General features: G+C 41.4%; 2 protein-coding genes and 1 long non-coding RNA gene across 4 annotated transcripts; 1 reads left to right on the forward strand and 2 right to left on the reverse strand.

The window, feature by feature from the left end:
- Positions 1–6,195: 6,195 nt before the first annotated feature.
- Positions 6,196–7,579, reverse strand: LOC119486818 (beta-1,3-galactosyl-O-glycosyl-glycoprotein beta-1,6-N-acetylglucosaminyltransferase 3-like). The gene has a single exon (XM_037767232.1). The coding sequence runs from the start codon at positions 7,509–7,511 to the stop codon at positions 6,222–6,224; it is 1,290 nt and encodes a 429-aa protein (XP_037623160.1). The 5' UTR covers positions 7,512–7,579; the 3' UTR covers positions 6,196–6,221.
- A 2,681-nt stretch (positions 7,580–10,260) lies between these two features.
- LOC119486134 (beta-1,3-galactosyl-O-glycosyl-glycoprotein beta-1,6-N-acetylglucosaminyltransferase 3-like) lies at positions 10,261–13,292 on the reverse strand. Its single transcript, XM_037766016.1, has one exon. It carries the CDS (start codon positions 12,813–12,815, stop codon positions 11,340–11,342), a length of 1,476 nt encoding a protein of 491 aa, XP_037621944.1. The 5' UTR covers positions 12,816–13,292; the 3' UTR covers positions 10,261–11,339.
- Positions 13,293–13,391: 99 nt separating this feature from the next.
- LOC119486135 lies at positions 13,392–17,916 on the forward strand. Of its 2 annotated transcripts, none has more exons than XR_005206462.1 (5): positions 13,392–13,414; positions 15,605–15,749; positions 15,847–15,961; positions 16,299–16,504; positions 17,507–17,916. It is a non-coding gene; the product is annotated as an uncharacterized LOC119486135 (long non-coding RNA). The 2 variants fall into 2 exon arrangements; XR_005206461.1 differs by lacking the exon at positions 13,392–13,414 and adding an exon at positions 14,986–15,178.
- The last annotated feature ends 201 nt before the right edge of the window (positions 17,917–18,117 follow it).

An 18,117-nucleotide genomic window follows, 5' to 3' on the forward strand; every position in this document is an offset into this window, starting at 1 on the left:
TTTAGTACTTTCTACATAAGCATAAGCAAACATTCATACAGTTGTAAATCTTTGCAACGGTTTCCAGTGATTTATCTGATCAACCAGTTAGAGCACAGTGTTCTCGTCATGCTGGATTTCCACTCCACAAAGCTGGCTAGCAATATCTCAGTGTGCACTCCTTTAATATTCATATCTTAATACCTTTGTTGAATACTCTCGGACTCTGGAGGACCATTTTTGTGTCAAATCATTATATTATTAAATATTCAAGTTCAAGTTAAACTTTATTGTTATTTTTCCATATACAAAGTACACAGTTAAAAAGAAATGTCGTTGCTCACGGACCAAGGTGCAAACACAGACACACAAAAACAGTCACAAACATAGAACATAACACAGTGAACAAAGTGCGATGGTGCAGCACAATACAAAGTGGATGACAGGATATTAACAGAGTAAAGCAGTATAAAAGCAATCAGGTCTTTAGAAGTGCTATATATAAAAAACCCAATGACTCTCCAGTAGTTCTCCTTGTATAAATACCTAATAAATAGATAAATAGATAAATAGAAGTGTCAGTGCAAAGTAGTCCTGAAATCAGTAGTAGTCAATTAATGTCCAGCATGAGACGTGGGGAGGGAGGGGTCACGGATAGGAGAGTGGTGTGGGGGGGATGAAGTGTTTATGTGGTGGATAGCAGCAGGGTGTTCAGCGATCTGACAGCTTGGGGGTAGAAGCTCTTGCAGAACCTAGCAGTGGTGGTTCTGATGCTGCGAAACCTCCTGCCTGATGGCAGAGGTGTAAACAATCTGTGTGAAGGGTGAGAGGGGGCCTTCACAATGGAAGAGGCTCTGCTTACACAGCGCCTCTGAAAGATGTCCTGGATGGAGGGGAGAGAAACCCCTATAATCATCTCAGCTGTCCTCACTATGCGTTGAAGGGACTTGCGTTCCGCTGCTTTGCAGTTCCCAAACCACACTGTGATACAGCTGGTGGGGAAGCTTTCCACAGTGCCTCTGTAGAAAGTGGTAAGGATGGGCAGTGGTAGGCTAGATCTCTTCATTCTCCGCAGGAAGTGAAGGCGTCGCTGTGCCTTCTTGGCTACGGAGCTGGTGTTCATGTGCCAGGTGAGGTCGTCGGAGATGTGCACACCAAGAAACTTGGTGCTCTTGACCCTCTCTACTGTGGAACCACTGATGAGCAGTGGAGAGTGGTCAGCGGGCCTCCTCCTGAAGTCGACAACCATCTCTTTAGTTTTTTCGACATTAAGAGATAGGTTGTTGTCCTTGCACCAGCTCACCAGTTGCTCCACTTCCTCTCTGTAAGGTGTTTCATCATTGTTGCTGATGAAACCGTCGTGTCATCAGCAAACTTAATGATGTGGTTGGATATGGACTTGGCAGCACAGTCGTGGGTCAGCAGTGTGAACAGCAGTGGACTGAGCACGCAGCCCTGGGGGGAACCCGTGCTCAGCGTGATGGTACCTGATGTTCTCTTGCTGATCCGTACAGTCTGTGGTCTCTGTGTCAGAAAGTCGACCAGCATTCTAACACAAGTGCCCCCAGTGTCCAGGTGAGATAGGGCTGAGTGCAGGGTGTGTGAAATAGCATCATCGGTGGAGCTGTTGGGGTGGTATGCGAACTGGAGAGGGTCCAGAGAGGTGGGGAGGGCAGATTTTATGTGTCTCATGACCAGCCTCTAGAAGCACTTCATTATGGTGGGAGTCAGTGCCACGGGGCGGTAGTCATTGAGACACATCACAGTGGGCTTCTTTGGCACTGGTATGATGGTGGTCTTTTTGAAGCCAGCTGGGACAACAGCCTGGCTCAGAGAGATGTTAAAGATGTCCGTGAGGACGTCTGCCAGCTGGTAAGCACAGTCTCTGAGCACCTGCCCGAGTATGTTGTCTGGGCCAGCAGCTTTCCGTGGGTTGACTCTGGATAGGGTCCTGCTCACGTCAGCAGCGTCCAGACGCAGTGCCTGCTCCTCGGGGGTCCGGGGAGTCTTAAATGCTGGCATGTTGTTTTGGGCTTCAAAATGTGCATAGAGGCCATTTAATGTGTCAGGGAGGTAGATGTCATTGTCGCTGACCTGTGATGTAATCTTATAGTCCGTTAAGGCCTGTATGCCCTGCCACATACGCCTGGTGTCATTGGTATCACAGAAGTGGTTTTGAATCTTCTGTGCATATTGACGTTTTGCTTTCCTGATGGCACGGGAGAACTCCACCCTCGCTGACCTGAGTGCCGCTCCGTCCCCGGATCTGAAAGCAGTGTTCCGTGATCTCATCAGGGCACGTACCTCCCCCGTCAGCAATGGCTTCTGGTTGGCCCGTGTGGTGATGGGCTTCATTACAGTGACATCCTCTATGCATTTCTCTATGTATCCAGTCACAGAGTCACCGATTCCTCTACACTCGTGTGCTGGCCATAGGTAGCTGCCTCCCTGAACATGTTCCAGTCCGTTCTCTCAAAGCAGTCCTGCAGGGCTGAGGTGGCTCCTTCTGGCCAGGTTCTGATGGTCTTTTGAGCTGGCTTGGAGCGTTTCAGCAGTGGTCTGTATGCTGGGAGAAGCATGACAGATAGGTGATCTGAGCAGCCCAGGTGTGGGCGGGGAATGGCCTTATATGCCTCACGAATGTTATATTATGAATAATATGTATTATTGTTAATATTATTATTATTATTATTAATAATAATAATAATAATAATAATAATAATGTATTATTACTGCCTTGTTGTTGAATGACTCCACCAACCAGTCAAGTTGCAGTTTCCATCCATGTCTGTCATAAATGTTGTCACTTCATCCTAAATGTGTGAAATTATCATAATTAGTATATGCATTGATGTCATGGCCAAAAACACGTTTTGTGAGGTCAGAGTGACCTTTGACCTCCAAAATCGGACGTTCAGTTGTACAGTATGTAGGTACAGACAGATGGACAGACAACCCGAACGGCATAGCAAGCGCAGGGGCATAAAAAGGTGACACATTGACTATTTCAAATAAAGTTTCCATAGGTGCATGCCAGATAGTGCACGCTACAGTCAGAAATCTATGTTTCCCTGCATATTTAGCACTGCTTAAAAATCAAATCAAGTCACATCTGTGGTGGCAGTGTCTGTTAAAACAAGACACAAACCAACGTAACAACTTGTCTTTCAGTGAATTTAATAAAAAGGCATACATCAATAACTAAAGCATCTGCAGATGGACTCACGAGCACAGCCACCTGTTGTGGACTGTGGCAAGTGAGCCCCGAATACAAAGAGTAGTCCGTATTTATACATTTAAAGCATAACACGAAGATAAGTGCAAAGAAGAAAAAGAAAAAAGAGAAGGATAGAAAGTGTATCAATGCGTCAGCACACAGCAGACAACAGAGCATCACAAGACATAACAAGTATTTCAGCAATCTGTTGTTTGCAGTTACAGAGAACTAAAATGTCAGGTCACTGTCCTATGGTGACGAAGTTGAACATGTGAGGCCCTGAGATTATCTAAAGGTACAGTGTTAAACTGCAGATATGAAAATTGCCATTACACATCTTAGTATCGAGAGGCTCACCTTGACATTCCATAGCTTCGGTTTCATAGTAGGTACCATTGGGGCAGTCTTTGGAGCATGCACACTTATAGAGTTTGGGGCTAAACGTCGAGCAAGTCTCACAGTCATCTGCCAGGGGCCCTGAACAGCTGCCACAGGTCGGGTGGCACTGACCACAGCAGCCCTCCTCCATGTCCTCATAATAGCCCATGGGACAACTAGCCTTACACACACCGTTCAGCATCAGGTAAAGGAAACCGCATTCTGAAATGATATTGAGGAGGAGTTGTCACAAGAGATTTCAGTATGTGATACAATGTCTTACAATTAATTTTAAAATATCATCCACTATCATCCGATAACTTACTGAAACAGGTCCTTTCATCTGAGCAAACGTCACAGTGAGGAGAACAGCGTCTGCAGGTACCATCGTCTGCAGGGTATGTCCGCAGTGAACAGTTGAGTCTACACATACCACTCTCCAAATAGTGGCCATCAGCACAGGACAGACACTGGGACTTGATCCCATAACATGACAAACATGAGCTATCGCAGACTTCACATGACCCCTCTGCTGTCTCAAAGGAACCTCTGAAATTAGTCAGGAGATTTGTTAAGGCATAAGGAGGAAAATGCAGTAAATAAAAACACACCATCATTACAAAAATGATCTGACTGCTTACTCTCAGCAATTTGAAAAGCACCTCCCCTGGTGGAGAAAAAGTTTATAGCTGCCTTTGGAGCAGCTGATGCAGTTATCACTGGTGTCCACACAGGCCTCACAATTTGGCGAGCAGTCCTCACACAGCTGAGTGGCAGAGTTTGCGTACACTGTTAAGAATTTCCAAGAACAGTAAAGAACTGGCAGCAAGGTTGCCTTTATGTTACTGTAAAATTAACATTATTATACTGTCGCTGAAATTTACAGCTTTGTACTGATAATGAAAAATACAGTTACAACTTTATTAATTTCACAGTATTTTACAGTTAATTTACTGTTTAAAGATACATTATATAGCTGTTTTTCACCTTTCTTTTACATTATCTTACTGATTTGTTTTAATGCACTATTTAGGTTGTATTTTTTACATACATTTTAATAAACATTATTTTTTGCCTAGATGAATAGACTTTAGGTTACAGACATAGCAATTGTCACACTAAATACAATTAAAGACACTTGTTAGGAAAAAGGCTCTAATAGACTCGTTGACACTTTTCCCGAAATGTATGTCTCTACCTGGCTACAAGCACAAAATGCAAACCATAACAACATGTGAGTGAAGAACAATAAAGCTAATTCACTGATTTTTCAATCATGTACAATGTACAAGCCTCACATGAGCAGATCAGGTCCTAAAATTAAACAAATACTGCATGAAACTGTTACTGATGATACTTTAGACAGTTGATCAGCAGTAAAGTGCTGTTTTTTAAGAACGCATTATAGTTCAGTTAAAAACAGCCTATGAGCGTAATTTAACAGGTTTTCTTTTGTATTAACAGTAAAGCACTGTTTTTAGCAATAACAGGTTAATACTGTTGAAATCCTGCTGTAAATTAACAACAATTGTTTACAGTGTAGGAGCCAGATGGACACTGTAATAAACAATAACTGTCCTGACCAAGAAATATCCTGTGACACACAAATGCACACACACACACAATTTACAAGAAGAACTGGGATAATGTTTCAATTTATTGTCATGACCAAAGACAAGAAGAACAATCCAGTGCTTGTGGGCCAAAGTAGGACTTACAGGATGCATCACATGCGTGGCATTTGCTATATTTGCCTAAAATAAAAACAATAAACAGAGTAACCACATCTCATACTATAACAAAACATCACATTTGACAGACCACAGAGAGAGTGTCCTGTTGACCTGAGCACTTGGGCACAGAAACTTCAGAAATGTCTGCTTTACCCACCTTTACCACCAGATGGGGGCATAAGAAGGTGTAAGTATGGTGTTGCTTAGGCACAAATGATGGATGCAGTTGGTGTGTATTAAACCTGCAACATGTTACCTGCTATTGTAGGAGTCTAACATCTCTTACACCACTGTTACAAAACTTAAATGTGAAGATTAGTGTGGGAAAATTGTTTAATGTTTAATTTTCTGATGGTCAAACAGTTACACAAAAAAGATGACACAGGATATAAAGATTGCATGGAAGGCATAATCAAACTTTTTAAATTAATCTGCATTACAAACAGTACAAACAGTATAACATACATTTCCACAGTTTGTCCATAAAGGTATATAGTTAATAATAAAACTTTAAATGTAGCTATTTATACAAATCAAATTGTACACAAATATAATATTGCATATATATGGGCAAAACCTGGGGGCATTTATTTAACTCCACTGACGCATTCACATCAAATGTCACCTTGAAGGAGGCTACAGTGTGTCAAATCAACATAAATTGAGTAAAACAGAAAACTTACCGACAGCCTCAGAGTCAATTTGCACTGCAGCTCGCTATAAAAGGTAAGAGTACTAATGTGGGCAAAAAACAGAAGTACCTGTACTCAGTACCAGTGAGAATCGACCCATTTCAGGCACTGATTACAAACATAAAACTCACTTATACATGTAATGCAACATTGTTCTGAGATTACTAGCTTTTGGTCAAAATCTCAAATCATCATATTTTACATTTCAAATAATTACTAGCTTTACAACGTGGTGTGATCTGTTAGCAGTGGGTCATGGCCTAAGGCTTTGTGATACAGGACTGACTCCAGACATCTGATAGCAACATCATCAACCAGAGGATCAAACTTATTTGCAAAGAGATGATGTTGTCTCATGAGCCACGGGAGGTCACCAGCTCCGTACACACAAATTGCTCTTCTGTAATCACCAGTGCAGGGATAGTACGGGGCTCCGTTTTTCATATCTCCTGTTAAATAGCTCCACTTCACCACACGAGCGATGGCCAGCAAGTCTGATGTATCGTACTTGGAGTTGGCTGGTGTTGATCCGGGAACAGAGGGCATCCTCTGTAGAGTGGCCCACAAGTGCTCATCAGGGCTGTATGTGTCCCTCTCCCACTCCAGAAGCTGTTGAACCTCTCTGTCCTGCATCACATGTTCCACAAAGGCTCTCGTGACCACAAAGTAAGCATTTCCTTGGAACATGGGGCTGCTAATGGGTGGGGGGCTTTTCTTCACATCTGTCTTGATGACAGCTGTGTTAGTCACATTGTGATGATACTGCCAACGGCCTTTCTTGTAGTCATTGGTGGCCTCAGTCTCCATGCTGTTTCTCCCGTTGAGGGCCTTCAGAGCCTGAACAATCTCTCCATTGGTTTTGATGGGGAAGTCTGTCCCGCAGGTGTTTAGCAGGTACCTCCACTGGACGTGTGAGTTCAGGAGGTTTTTCATGCAATTCAAGTCTGCCTGAACCCGCGACCATGAGGCATATACAACTCTTTCTAACCTGCTGGCTATAAACACATTAGGAAAGCAAGAAGTAATTGCCTCCACGGCCTTCTGAAATTCCTTAGGGGATTTCTGGTCCACATGTACACAGTAGATGTTCTGCAGAGTGTAAACAGCTCGTAGAAGTCGCTCGAACATCTCAATCTTCTCATGGATCAACATGGAGTAGGCAATGGGAAAATCCTTCTCCTCTTCACTGAGAGGCTCTGTAAAGAAACCTCTCCTTTCAATGTAAGAAGGACAGTCTTGAGTCACATTAAGGTAGAAGTCCTCAGATAAAAGAGTCTTTCTCTTTTTGGATGTCAGAAGCATTTCTAATTTGTCTTTCTTGCCCTCTACGTCGCCACTGAAGATAGCCGAGCAGCCAGGCAGGTCATTGGAGAGCTGCTGTGGTATTCTGAGATCAGGCAATGACGGCCTGTTCAATGCAGTTTCCCAAATGACAAAAGAAAGGAGCATACCTGTGAGCATAAGACAGGAGGTCCTTAACATCTGGCTCTTCAACAGCCTTGTAAAAGCCATTTCCTTGCTTGAGGTAACTACAAAGCAGGTGAGCTTGTCTTCAGTTCAAGTTACAGTTTGACAAGTGGAGGTAGAAGGAAGTTAACGCTTTTATTGTTGTAGTCTGAGTAACATGACAACAGTGCCTGAGGTGGACAAAAATAACTCCCCTCATTCACATGTTGGTGTGTGTCGGCCGGTATCAACAGTCTCTTGCAACCTATTCCTATTTATTAATTATTTCTTTAAGCATGTTAAACTGTGTCAGTCATAATCAGTTGTGATTTTATTGCTATATACATGTGCTTGGGCTGTGCATCTTTTAGTAGGCCTGTAATACTACTAGAATTTGATATGGTTGATGTTGGGTAAATTTGTTCATGTTTGTACAACTGAATGGGGTGAAATTACAAGGAAGTAGCTCGTTTTAGTCACCGTGGGTTTGTGGTTGCACTGTAACCATGTCCTCCTCACATGGTTCCCCTCAGTAACTCGTCCTCACTGAGCACTCGGCTTGTCCACTCTCACAGCTCTTTGCATGACTCACTGCATACCCGCTCCCTGCTGATGTTTAATAATTGCCACAAACCTTTGTCAGACTCGCTCACGCACACAGAAATGTGCTGCTCAATACTGACAAGTGTGAGATTATTCATTGGCAGATATATCTTTGTGGCGTGTTAGAAGATGAGAAAAGTAATGACCTTTGGGTTGCAGAAGAGACTCGGTGTTGTGTATGCCACAGTTGCACTTCTGTTATCGGGTGCATGAGTTCCTGAGCTGATGCAAACTTGCAAGATGAATGCACTAAAACGTCACACGTTAAGGAGTTTCTGACATTATCAACAAAAAAATGCACATTTTAAGCACAGAGGTTGCATTCACCACATGGCCATGGATTGTAATAGACTGTTCACAGGTTTGCAAAGATTACATAACCTGCATACTAGGGCTGTCAAAGTTAACGTGAAAATAATGCGTTAAAGCAAATTTGTTTTAAAGTCACTCATTTCTTTAACGCAACTTGCGATTTTGAGGTTGTAGCGGGCTCATTTTTAAAGCTAGTGAAGAAACCTAATGAATTAATTGCTATCTGTAGCGGACCTCAGCCAGACAATGATGAAGCGTACTGATGTTTCCAGAAGCCTTTTATTTATGTTCAGCCGACAGCCATATTTCGAACACAAATTCACTTTGCTTTCTGTAATAACCTTCCTTCAGAAAACACCTTTCTTCCTTTAACACCGCAAGAGCTAAAGGACAGACAAATAAAATAAAATGAGCTCTTACTAAAAATGTAAACATTACAACCCTTATCCATATACTGTATTTGCCATACATATTAGCATTAATCAAACCTTAAGCCTAATATGTGCACATGAAAAGCTAGAAAGCTAGCATTATAGTGATGTCCACGAAAAGCTAATGTTAGCAAGACTGTCAGAATGACAACACAATTAAACACACACACTGTAAATGCGTCCCCCTAATCACATAATGTTACTGAGGCTAAATAACGCTCCAAACTTGTGCTAAATTTTGGCGAGGAAAAACTGGCATGGCCATTTTCAAAGGGGTCCCTTGACCTCCGACCTCAAGATATGTGAATGAAAATGGGTTCTATGGGTACCCACGAGTTATAGTCAAGTCAGCACACTGACAGCTGTTGTTGCCTGTTGGGCTTGAGTTTTGCTTGTTATCATTTGAGCATATTTTCTTATGCTAAATGCAGTACCTGTGAGGGTTTCTGGACAATATTTGTCATTGCTTTGTTTTAATGGATTTCCAATAATAAATATATTTCCTTGCTTGAGGTAACTACAAAGCAGGTGAGCTCGTCTTCAGTGCAAGTTACAGTTTGACATGAATGATCAACTCAGATACAGGAATTAGGTGTCAAACTATAAGGCGTGGAAGTAATTTCTTTAAAATATTACTCAGTAGTTCCTAAATAGGATGTCTCCTATTGATTGTCCGTGTTGATCTTTCAGCGTTAAATGTGTAGAGTGTCTGCAACAGTTTTAGGTTGATTCGTTAGACACCATTTTCACCATGACAACAAAGGACTTGTTTAAACAAAGTATTGTAAGTTGTAAGACTTGTTTGAACCAAGTATTGTTAGAGTTCTAATCATGCATGGTACATATGATATTGGCATAAACTTGTGACATTTCCTACATCATTTTATGATACTGTACGTTGAAATGAAACCTGCAAATATTCTCAGTACAGCCATCGTAATGAAGCCAGTTTTATTTCATTTAAATTTATTTTTACAACAACTCATGCAGATTTCAATTATTATACATGATCATTTCACTGTTTAGCAAATATCTCTTTATTTCTCGGTGCGTACCGGCCCACTTCAAGCACTGCGTAATGTCATATCCGTTCCGTATCCGTCAACCAAAACAAACCGCAGCGAGCCAAAAGGAGAAAGTAGAAAACGGCGGACGGTCTCCGTGGTTACAACCTGCACCCTCCCATTTAAAATCCAAAGTGGTAAACACTACACATACAGTAAAATATGGAAACACTTTGGGTTCCACACATTACAGGAAACACAGAGGTACACATCACGGCTAAAGCTGCATGCTAACATTGTCATGGACAGAAAACGTTATCATATTGAGGTAACGTGCGGTCAAGCCGGCCGTCGCTACAACTGTAGAGCATAAACTGATATTTATGTTAAATGCATTCAAACGACATTTTTTTGCATGCATGTTTTTTTTTATTATTTTTCATTCTTTTTTATTATTTTTCTATTTTATTTTATTTTATGCTTGTTTTCTGTATGTGGGGTTGGTATGTTTGTGAGTCTGTCTGTAGATGTTAGTTTCTTTGTTTGTTATGAAAATAAAAAAAAAAAACATGAATGAGGAAACAGGTCAAAGATAAGCACAGGTCATAGTATATAGGTATATAGAGCCTATATTGATTACCCTTTTCCTGCCTGTTAGTAAGAGATATTGTGAAAGGGGAAATAGAGTGATTTAATATGACATTGTAGGTCTTGTCGAAGCAAAATATTTCAGACCTTGGGCCAAATGATGTCTGAAATCCCTGATAAACTTTCTACAAAAATCAATGTTCAGGATGTCAAAAAAGTCAACAAAGGATACTCAAATAAGAGCTGGGTTTTAAACAAGGTCTCTGTTCGGTCTATATTCTGGTGGAGAGAAGAATGCAGTCTTATCAAATTGTGCTGTGGTCATGCAAATGGGCAGGGTGAAGTCAAGTTGGAGACACACACACAGAAGGTGAACAGTATGCTGGCTGGGGATTATAATATAACATTTAATAAAGATCTTATACCTTTATGATCAATATTATCTATCATTGGTTAACATATTTCTATAAGTTCTAAAAGTTTTACTTCCACAGTCTCTGAACTGATGAGACGTCGCTATCAAAATCCTGCCTGGGGAAAAAAAAATGTCTATTTTCACTTGAATGTGACCTCTGACTTGATTCTTGTCTCTTCCGCTTAGAATCCACTAGATGGCACCACAAATACATTGAAATCATAAAGAAAAGAATATTATAAGAAATTACATGGCAAGATACATATCAATATATTGACAATAAATTAAAATGCCCTGAATTTTATAAATTACAATACAATTACAATAACTATATAATGACAACATTAAAAGCCACAGACTTAAAAAAAAATCCCATTACAAGATATTTTGAAAATCAAGAATAAGAAATATTTAAAGCCATTTCAATAGAAAATCTTGACAATATAATAATCAATGAATATGGTTTCTATCATATTTACCTGTCTAAGTACCAAGTGTTTCCTTAGTACATCATATTTTACATTTTAAATAATTACAAGCTTTACAACGTGGTGTGATCTGTTAGCAGTGGGTCATGGCCTAAGGCTTTGTGATACAGGACTGACTCCAGACATCTGATAGCAACATCATCAACCAGAGGATCAAACTTATTTGCAAAGAGATGATGTTGTCTCATGAGCCACGGGAGGTCACCAGCTCCGTACACACAAACCTCTCTTCTGTAAATACCAGTGCAGGGATAGTACGGGGCTCCGTTTTTCATATCTCCTGCTAATTCGCTCCACTTCACCACACGAGCGATGGCCAGCAAGTCTGATGTATCGTACTTTGAGTGGGCTGGTGTTGATCCGGGAACAGAGGGCATCCTCTGTAGAGTGGCCCACAAGTGCTCCTCAGGGGTGTGTGTGTCCCACTCCCACTCCAGAAGCTGTTGAACCTCTCTGTCCTGCATTACATGTTCCATAAAGGCTCTCGTGACCACAATGTAAGCATTTCCTTGGAACATGGGGCTGCTAATGGGTGGGGGACTTTTCTTCACATCTGTCTTGATGACAGATGTGTTAGTCACATCGTAATGATACTGCCAACGGCCTTTCTTGTAGTCATTGGTGGCCTCAGTCTCCATGCTGTTTCTCCCGTTTAGGGCCGTCAGGGCCTGAACAATCTCTCCATTGGTTTTGATGGGGAAGTCTGTCCCGCAGGTGTTTAGCAGGTACCTCCACTGGACGGGTGAGTTCAGGAGGTCTTTCATGCAGTTCAAGTCTGCCTGAACCCGCGACCACGAGGTATATATCACTCTTTCTAACCTGCTGGCTATAAACACATTAGGAAAGCAAGAAGTAATTGCCTCCACGGCCTTCTGAAATTCCTTAGGGGATTTCTGGTCCACATGTACACAGTAGATGTTCTGCGGAGTGTAAACAGCTCGTAGAAGTCGCTCGAACATCTCAATCTTCTCATGGATCACCATGGAGTAGGCAATGGGAAAATCCTTCTCCTCTTCACTGAGAGGCTCTGTAAAGAAACCTCTCCTTTCAATGTAAGAAGGACAGTCTTGAGTCACATTAAGGTAGAAGTCCTCAGATAAAAGAGTCTTTCTCTTTTTGGATGTCGGAAGCATTTCTAATTTGTCTTTCTTGCCCTCTGCGTCTCCACTGAAGATAGCCGAGCAGCCAGGCAGGTCATTGGAGAGCTGCTGTGGTATTCTGAGATCAGGCAATGACGGCAAGTTCAATGCAGTTTTCTGTGGTACTCTGATATCAGACAATGACATCTTGTCCAATGCAGTTTTCTGTGGTATTCTGATATCAGGCAATGACGGCAAGTTCAATGCAGTTTTCTGTGGTACTCTGATATCAGACAATGACATCTTGTCCAATGCAGTTTTCTGTGGTATTCTGATATCAGGCAATGAAGGCAAGTTCAATGCAGTTTTCCAAAGGACAGAAAAGAGGAGCATACCTGTGAGGATAAGACAGGAGATCCTCAACATCTTCAACAGCCTTGTGAAAAACATTTCCTTGCTTGAGGTAACTACAAAGCAGGTGAGCTCGTCTTCAGTGCAAGTCACAGTTTGACATGAATGATCAACTCAGATACAGTAATTAGGTGTCAAAAGGCGTGGAAGTAATTTCTGTAAAATATTACTCAGTAGTTCCTAAACAGGATGTCTCCTATTGATTGTCCGTGTGGATCTTTCAGCGTTAATTGTGTAGAGTGTCTGCAACAGTTTGAGGTTGATCCGTTAGACACCATTGTCACCATGACAACAAAGGACTTGTGTAAACAAAGTACTGTAAGTTGTAAGACTCCGCCTCCAGGTCGGTACATCCGCCCTAGAGTCCGACTCGTTTCGGCTATGCGCCTCCAGAGAGGGCACTGTCCGCACACCGGACTCGCCTTTTCCCTCAACAGTTCAAATATTTAACATTGAACATTTTTGAGGCAAGAAATAAACTGTAGATTTTGAATATTAACTGTTTTACAACATTTGCTCCACAAACTGCCGTGACAGCTAGCTAGCGCGTGCCGGGGTTGCTACCTCGCCAGCCGGGCGGTCACGCGCACAGAGCGGCTACAGAGCAGCAGAGTGGTGAGGGAAAGAGCAGCAGAGTGGTGAGGGAAAGAGCAGCAGAGAGGTGAGGGAAACAGCAGCAGAGTGGTGAGGGAAAGAGCAGCAGAGAGGTGAGGGAAACAGCAGCAGAGTGGTGAGGGAAAGAGCAGCAGAGTGGTGAGGGAAAGAGCAGCAGAGAGGTGAGGGAAAGAGCAGCAGAGTGGTGAGGGAAAGAGCAGCAGAGTGGTGAGGGAAACAGCAGCAGAGAGGTGAGGGAAAGAGCAGCAGAGTGGTGAGGGAAAGAGCAGCAGAGAGGTGAGGGAAAGAGCAGCAGAGAGGTGAGGGAAAGAGCAGCAGAGAGGTGAGGGAAAGAGCAGCAGAGAGGTGAGGGAAAGAGCAGCAGAGAGGTGAGGGAAAGAGCAGCAGAGAGGTGAGGGAAAGAGCAGCAGAGAGGTGAGGGAAACAGCAGCAGAGAGGTGAGGGAAAGAGCAGCAGAGTGGTGAGGGAAAGAGCAGCAGAGAGGTGAGGGAAACAGCAGCAGAGTGGTGAGGGAAAGAGCAGCAGAGTGGTGAGGGAAAGAGCAGCAGAGAGGTGAGGGAAAGAGCAGCAGAGTGGTGAGGGAAAGAGCAGCAGAGTGGTGAGGGAAAGAGCAACCTCTGGCTGATGTTGGCAGTTACAGTTTTTCTCGATTGTTTACACACATTTTCTGAAAGCATGCCTCATACTCTCAGAACTCTACACACAAATCAAAAAACACACACACAATGGGCAAAACCCCTCAATTCTCCTGCAAAATGAAACTTTACATTCAAAACAATGTTATTTCTTCTCAAAATGGTATTTTGTTTTCAAATGACACACACACACCATCATATGAATAGACATTTATAAGAACCAGTTGAACACTGATGTGCTCAATGTAAAACACTATGATGAATGGAAAACACTTCTTCTCCATTCATCATAATGACTTAGGCCTTTTTTTTGTTCAGTGTTACACTTACTACAGACAGTACATACATAAGTGTGTTGTAAAATATTTTAGAATATTGTTTTTATACTCAGAACACACAAATACACGGTAACAAATATATTTTATTTTCCCCACAAAAACAATGTACACAGTGTACATCCCAACCAACACAAAGTTGCACATACAGTGGAAAAAAAAAAACTGCTGCATCCTCTCTTCTGTTTCGGTCTGGCCACAGCACCTCATCCACATCACAAGCAATGTTTTCCCTGGCCAAGCAGCGGGGGAAATATCGCTTAGCATGTCGAATCCAGCCATGAAAAGCATCAACTGATTGCTAATTGTAACACTGTGTGACAGGTGTTTGCCCATGTGATGAGTCAGTGTGCATAGAAGGGCAATTGACTTTATAATTTTGAATGACAGTGTGTTCTTTGTGAAAACGAGATTTTCTTCATGAAAATTGTGCCAAATGCAGAGAATTGTGTGTAGTGTTTTGAAAAAAGTGTGTTTTAGAACTGCAATTTGAGTGTAAAGCAGGAATTGTGCTTGTAGTTTAGCAGAATTGGTTCAGGGGGTTGGTGCATGAGTTACATGTTGTGGTCATTGTGTGTCAAGTACCAGTATTTGTGTGTAAACAATTGAGAAAAACTGTAATTCATTTCCAATTACAAGACAAAGGATGAAGCCATTTTTAGCTTGTTGTCATATTGTTGTTTCCCAGGGAGAATGATGATGTATTGATGGTAGCAAAAGTTGTAGCTCTTGTAAAATAAGGATCTGTGACAAAAACGGACAGTGACTGCATCATCACAAACACGACAGTCCATGTGAAACTGGATAATAATTGACTGTAAGTACTTTGTATAAGTTGCTTGTCTTCAATGTGTACACCAAACCTATTATTGCTGTTCAGTTATTACATGTTATACAGTATACCTAATGTTTTCAAACCCAAATGAACTACTAAAACAGTCACTTATTTATCAAACCTTCAAGTGTAAAGTCAAGTGCAAAAAAACACTTCATAATGTTAATATGTTAGGAAATAATTAAAATGTTGTCAGAGAATAGAAATAAGTACATTATTTCAGATTAGAAGGGGCTTGATCATCAAAATTGGACCTTTCCTTTTGTTGGTACTCCATGCCACTGCTTACTGATTAATATTGTTGGCTATAGAAGGTAATTGAGTAATCACTTAATTGTTTCAGAACTTCTTGGAACAGGAAGTTATATTTCTGTGATTAATGGTGCTGTTTGTTTTTTTCCTTCTCAGTTAAGGATGTTCCACATAATAGAGTCGGTGTCACCTTTTGGCCAAACTACAAAAATGATGAAAGAGTCGACAGGGCAGTAAAGGAAAGCTGAGGAGCCTGGACCTGACTGGCAAAGCTACGATGTCAGAGTTGTTAAGTCATGTGGTATGCTAATTCTCAAAAATATATATATATCTACAACTGTTCTTTTTTATACTGTTACTTTGAAACTCTAGTGACGTGTGACACATTTCATTTTTAGATCATTACTTTGAGGCACGTCATCTCTTAAAAAAATCCCTGACGTGCAACACGTCAGATTTACAGTCAGAAGAGGAAGAGGAGGAAGTTCAATCAAAGAGAAGGCCAAAGCCGATGTAAGTATTAGGGGTCAGAAAAAAACTATGTATTGCTTTTTTTTCTTTTCTTTTTTTTTTACAATTCTGAAATAGATTTTTGTATAAAGAGAACGGAGCTGACACTTCGATGACACAGCTGGTTGAAAATCGACTAAGCATCCCGTTAAGGCAGAACTGTGCATGCAGAATATTCCTAACACAACCATCATGGCATTCTTGACCTTTTACACTAATTTACAACTTGAGTTCTTTAGCCAGTGAAAACATCTATGATATTATTAATAAGGGAGTCTGCAAATCAAGATAACATTATGTTGACAGCTGAGCATGGTTATTTTTCCATCCCACTTTATAGTCATTTCTTTGGGGACTCCGATGATGACAGTGTGGATGAAAGTCCTCTATAAAAGAGAGCCAGAGGTCCAGCCAAACCCTCACCACAGCCACCAGCTCCTATTATCCCACCCCCACCAGCAGTAGAGCAAACCCCTTCTTCAAGCCAGGTCTACAGACCTACCTGGCTAGGGGGAAGGTGTGGATCAGACACCATGACCTGTTCGGGTGAGCAATACCTCAAATGGCTATGAGATTCAAATTGAACCTTTTAATCATTGTGCATTTGAATTGTTGAATCATAATCAAATCGTGGGTGCCAGTGAAGATTCACCCCTCTAGTAGATATGTATAACATGTAAGACATTAATTGACCTTTACCAAATCAAGGCTTCTTTGTGGTAAAGAAATAAGCAAAAATAAACATAACCATCTGCTAAGTTAAATCTTTCTTAATGAGTTGTCCAAAGCAGACTGACATTTTTTATATACTGTGTGTATATATATATATATATTTATATATATATATATTCTAATCTTTTTTTAACAGCGGCAGAAGTCCATATTAGGAATTTACTGGAGTATATAAAACACCAGCAAGAGCAATTAATTGCCAAAATGAACTATCTGACCAGCAAGAACCCAGCTGGCCAAGAAATGGAAAGGCCTGTCCCTGTACAGTTTGTAATGCACTACAATTAGGCTCAAAATGTTGTGCTCATATAGGATGACATCTCCCTTGGGTCTTGAGAAGAAAACGTATGTAATTAACACTGGATATTTACACACTGTCTGATAAAAATATATTTTAAAAACATTCTGTGAATTATAAGATATTGACAGGACTTTTTTTTTTTCCATTTTAGATTTCCTCCCTGGCAACCATCGGGGGACATGACACAAAACGTGTGACATGGAATATCCTTGCCCAAAGGGATAAATGGGAAAAAGTCTTTCAGCCAGATGGCATCGAAGACGTTGCTCCTGAGTAGGCAATTGTTACTGTTTACATTAAAATTGTTGGTAGACATTACTCCTCTATAGCTTTACATAGACAATAGTTGATGATGATATATTAATGCTCTGAATATTGTATAGAGAACCTTTGCATGTCAGAAAGCAGCCTTTAAGTCTAAAAGTGCTTATGTGTATCCTTTTAAAACATAAAAACTGGTGGTTACAATGGGGGTTCATGAAATTTTGTATGATAATCTGCTTATGTGATTACAGATGCCGTGAGAAAGAGTGCCGTCTCCCGTGCCGCCACTGATGCTGACATTTCAAAACACGCAATACGGTGGTTCAACCTTGCCGCAGATCGGGGGAGCTCGAGGAAGCGTGCCACTGTCGGCATCCCTGCTGAGCCGACCGGTATTTAACCCTCTGACTGTCTTTCAGAGGCTCTAGTAGGTTCAGGTTTAAGGCTAGAGTCATGAGCTCCACATCAACAACAGCCAATCACATTTGTTGCCTCCGTTGTTTTCATACAGTTGAATTTGCTGATCCTCATCATCCTGTTAACCCTCTGAGACCCAACTTTACTGTCTTTCTGAGGCTGTAGCAGGTTCAGTTTTAGAGCTACATATATCATATGAAACTAGAAAAACCTAAGGAATCTATTGGTACCAACCATGTCATGCTGCCATGTCGAGAAGATTGCTAAATAACACTCCAAAGTTGGGCTAAATTTTGGAGAGGAAAAACTAGCATGGTCATTTTCAAAAGGGTCCCTTGACCTCTGACCTCCAGATATGTGACTGAAAATGGGTTCTATGGGTACCCACAAGTCTCCCCTTTACAGACATGCCTACTTTATGATAATCACATGCAGGTTTTTTGGA

Source organism: Sebastes umbrosus, chromosome 4, assembly GCF_015220745.1.
Source record: "Sebastes umbrosus isolate fSebUmb1 chromosome 4, fSebUmb1.pri, whole genome shotgun sequence".
In the NCBI taxonomy this organism is placed as follows: domain Eukaryota; kingdom Metazoa; phylum Chordata; class Actinopteri; order Perciformes; family Sebastidae; genus Sebastes; species Sebastes umbrosus.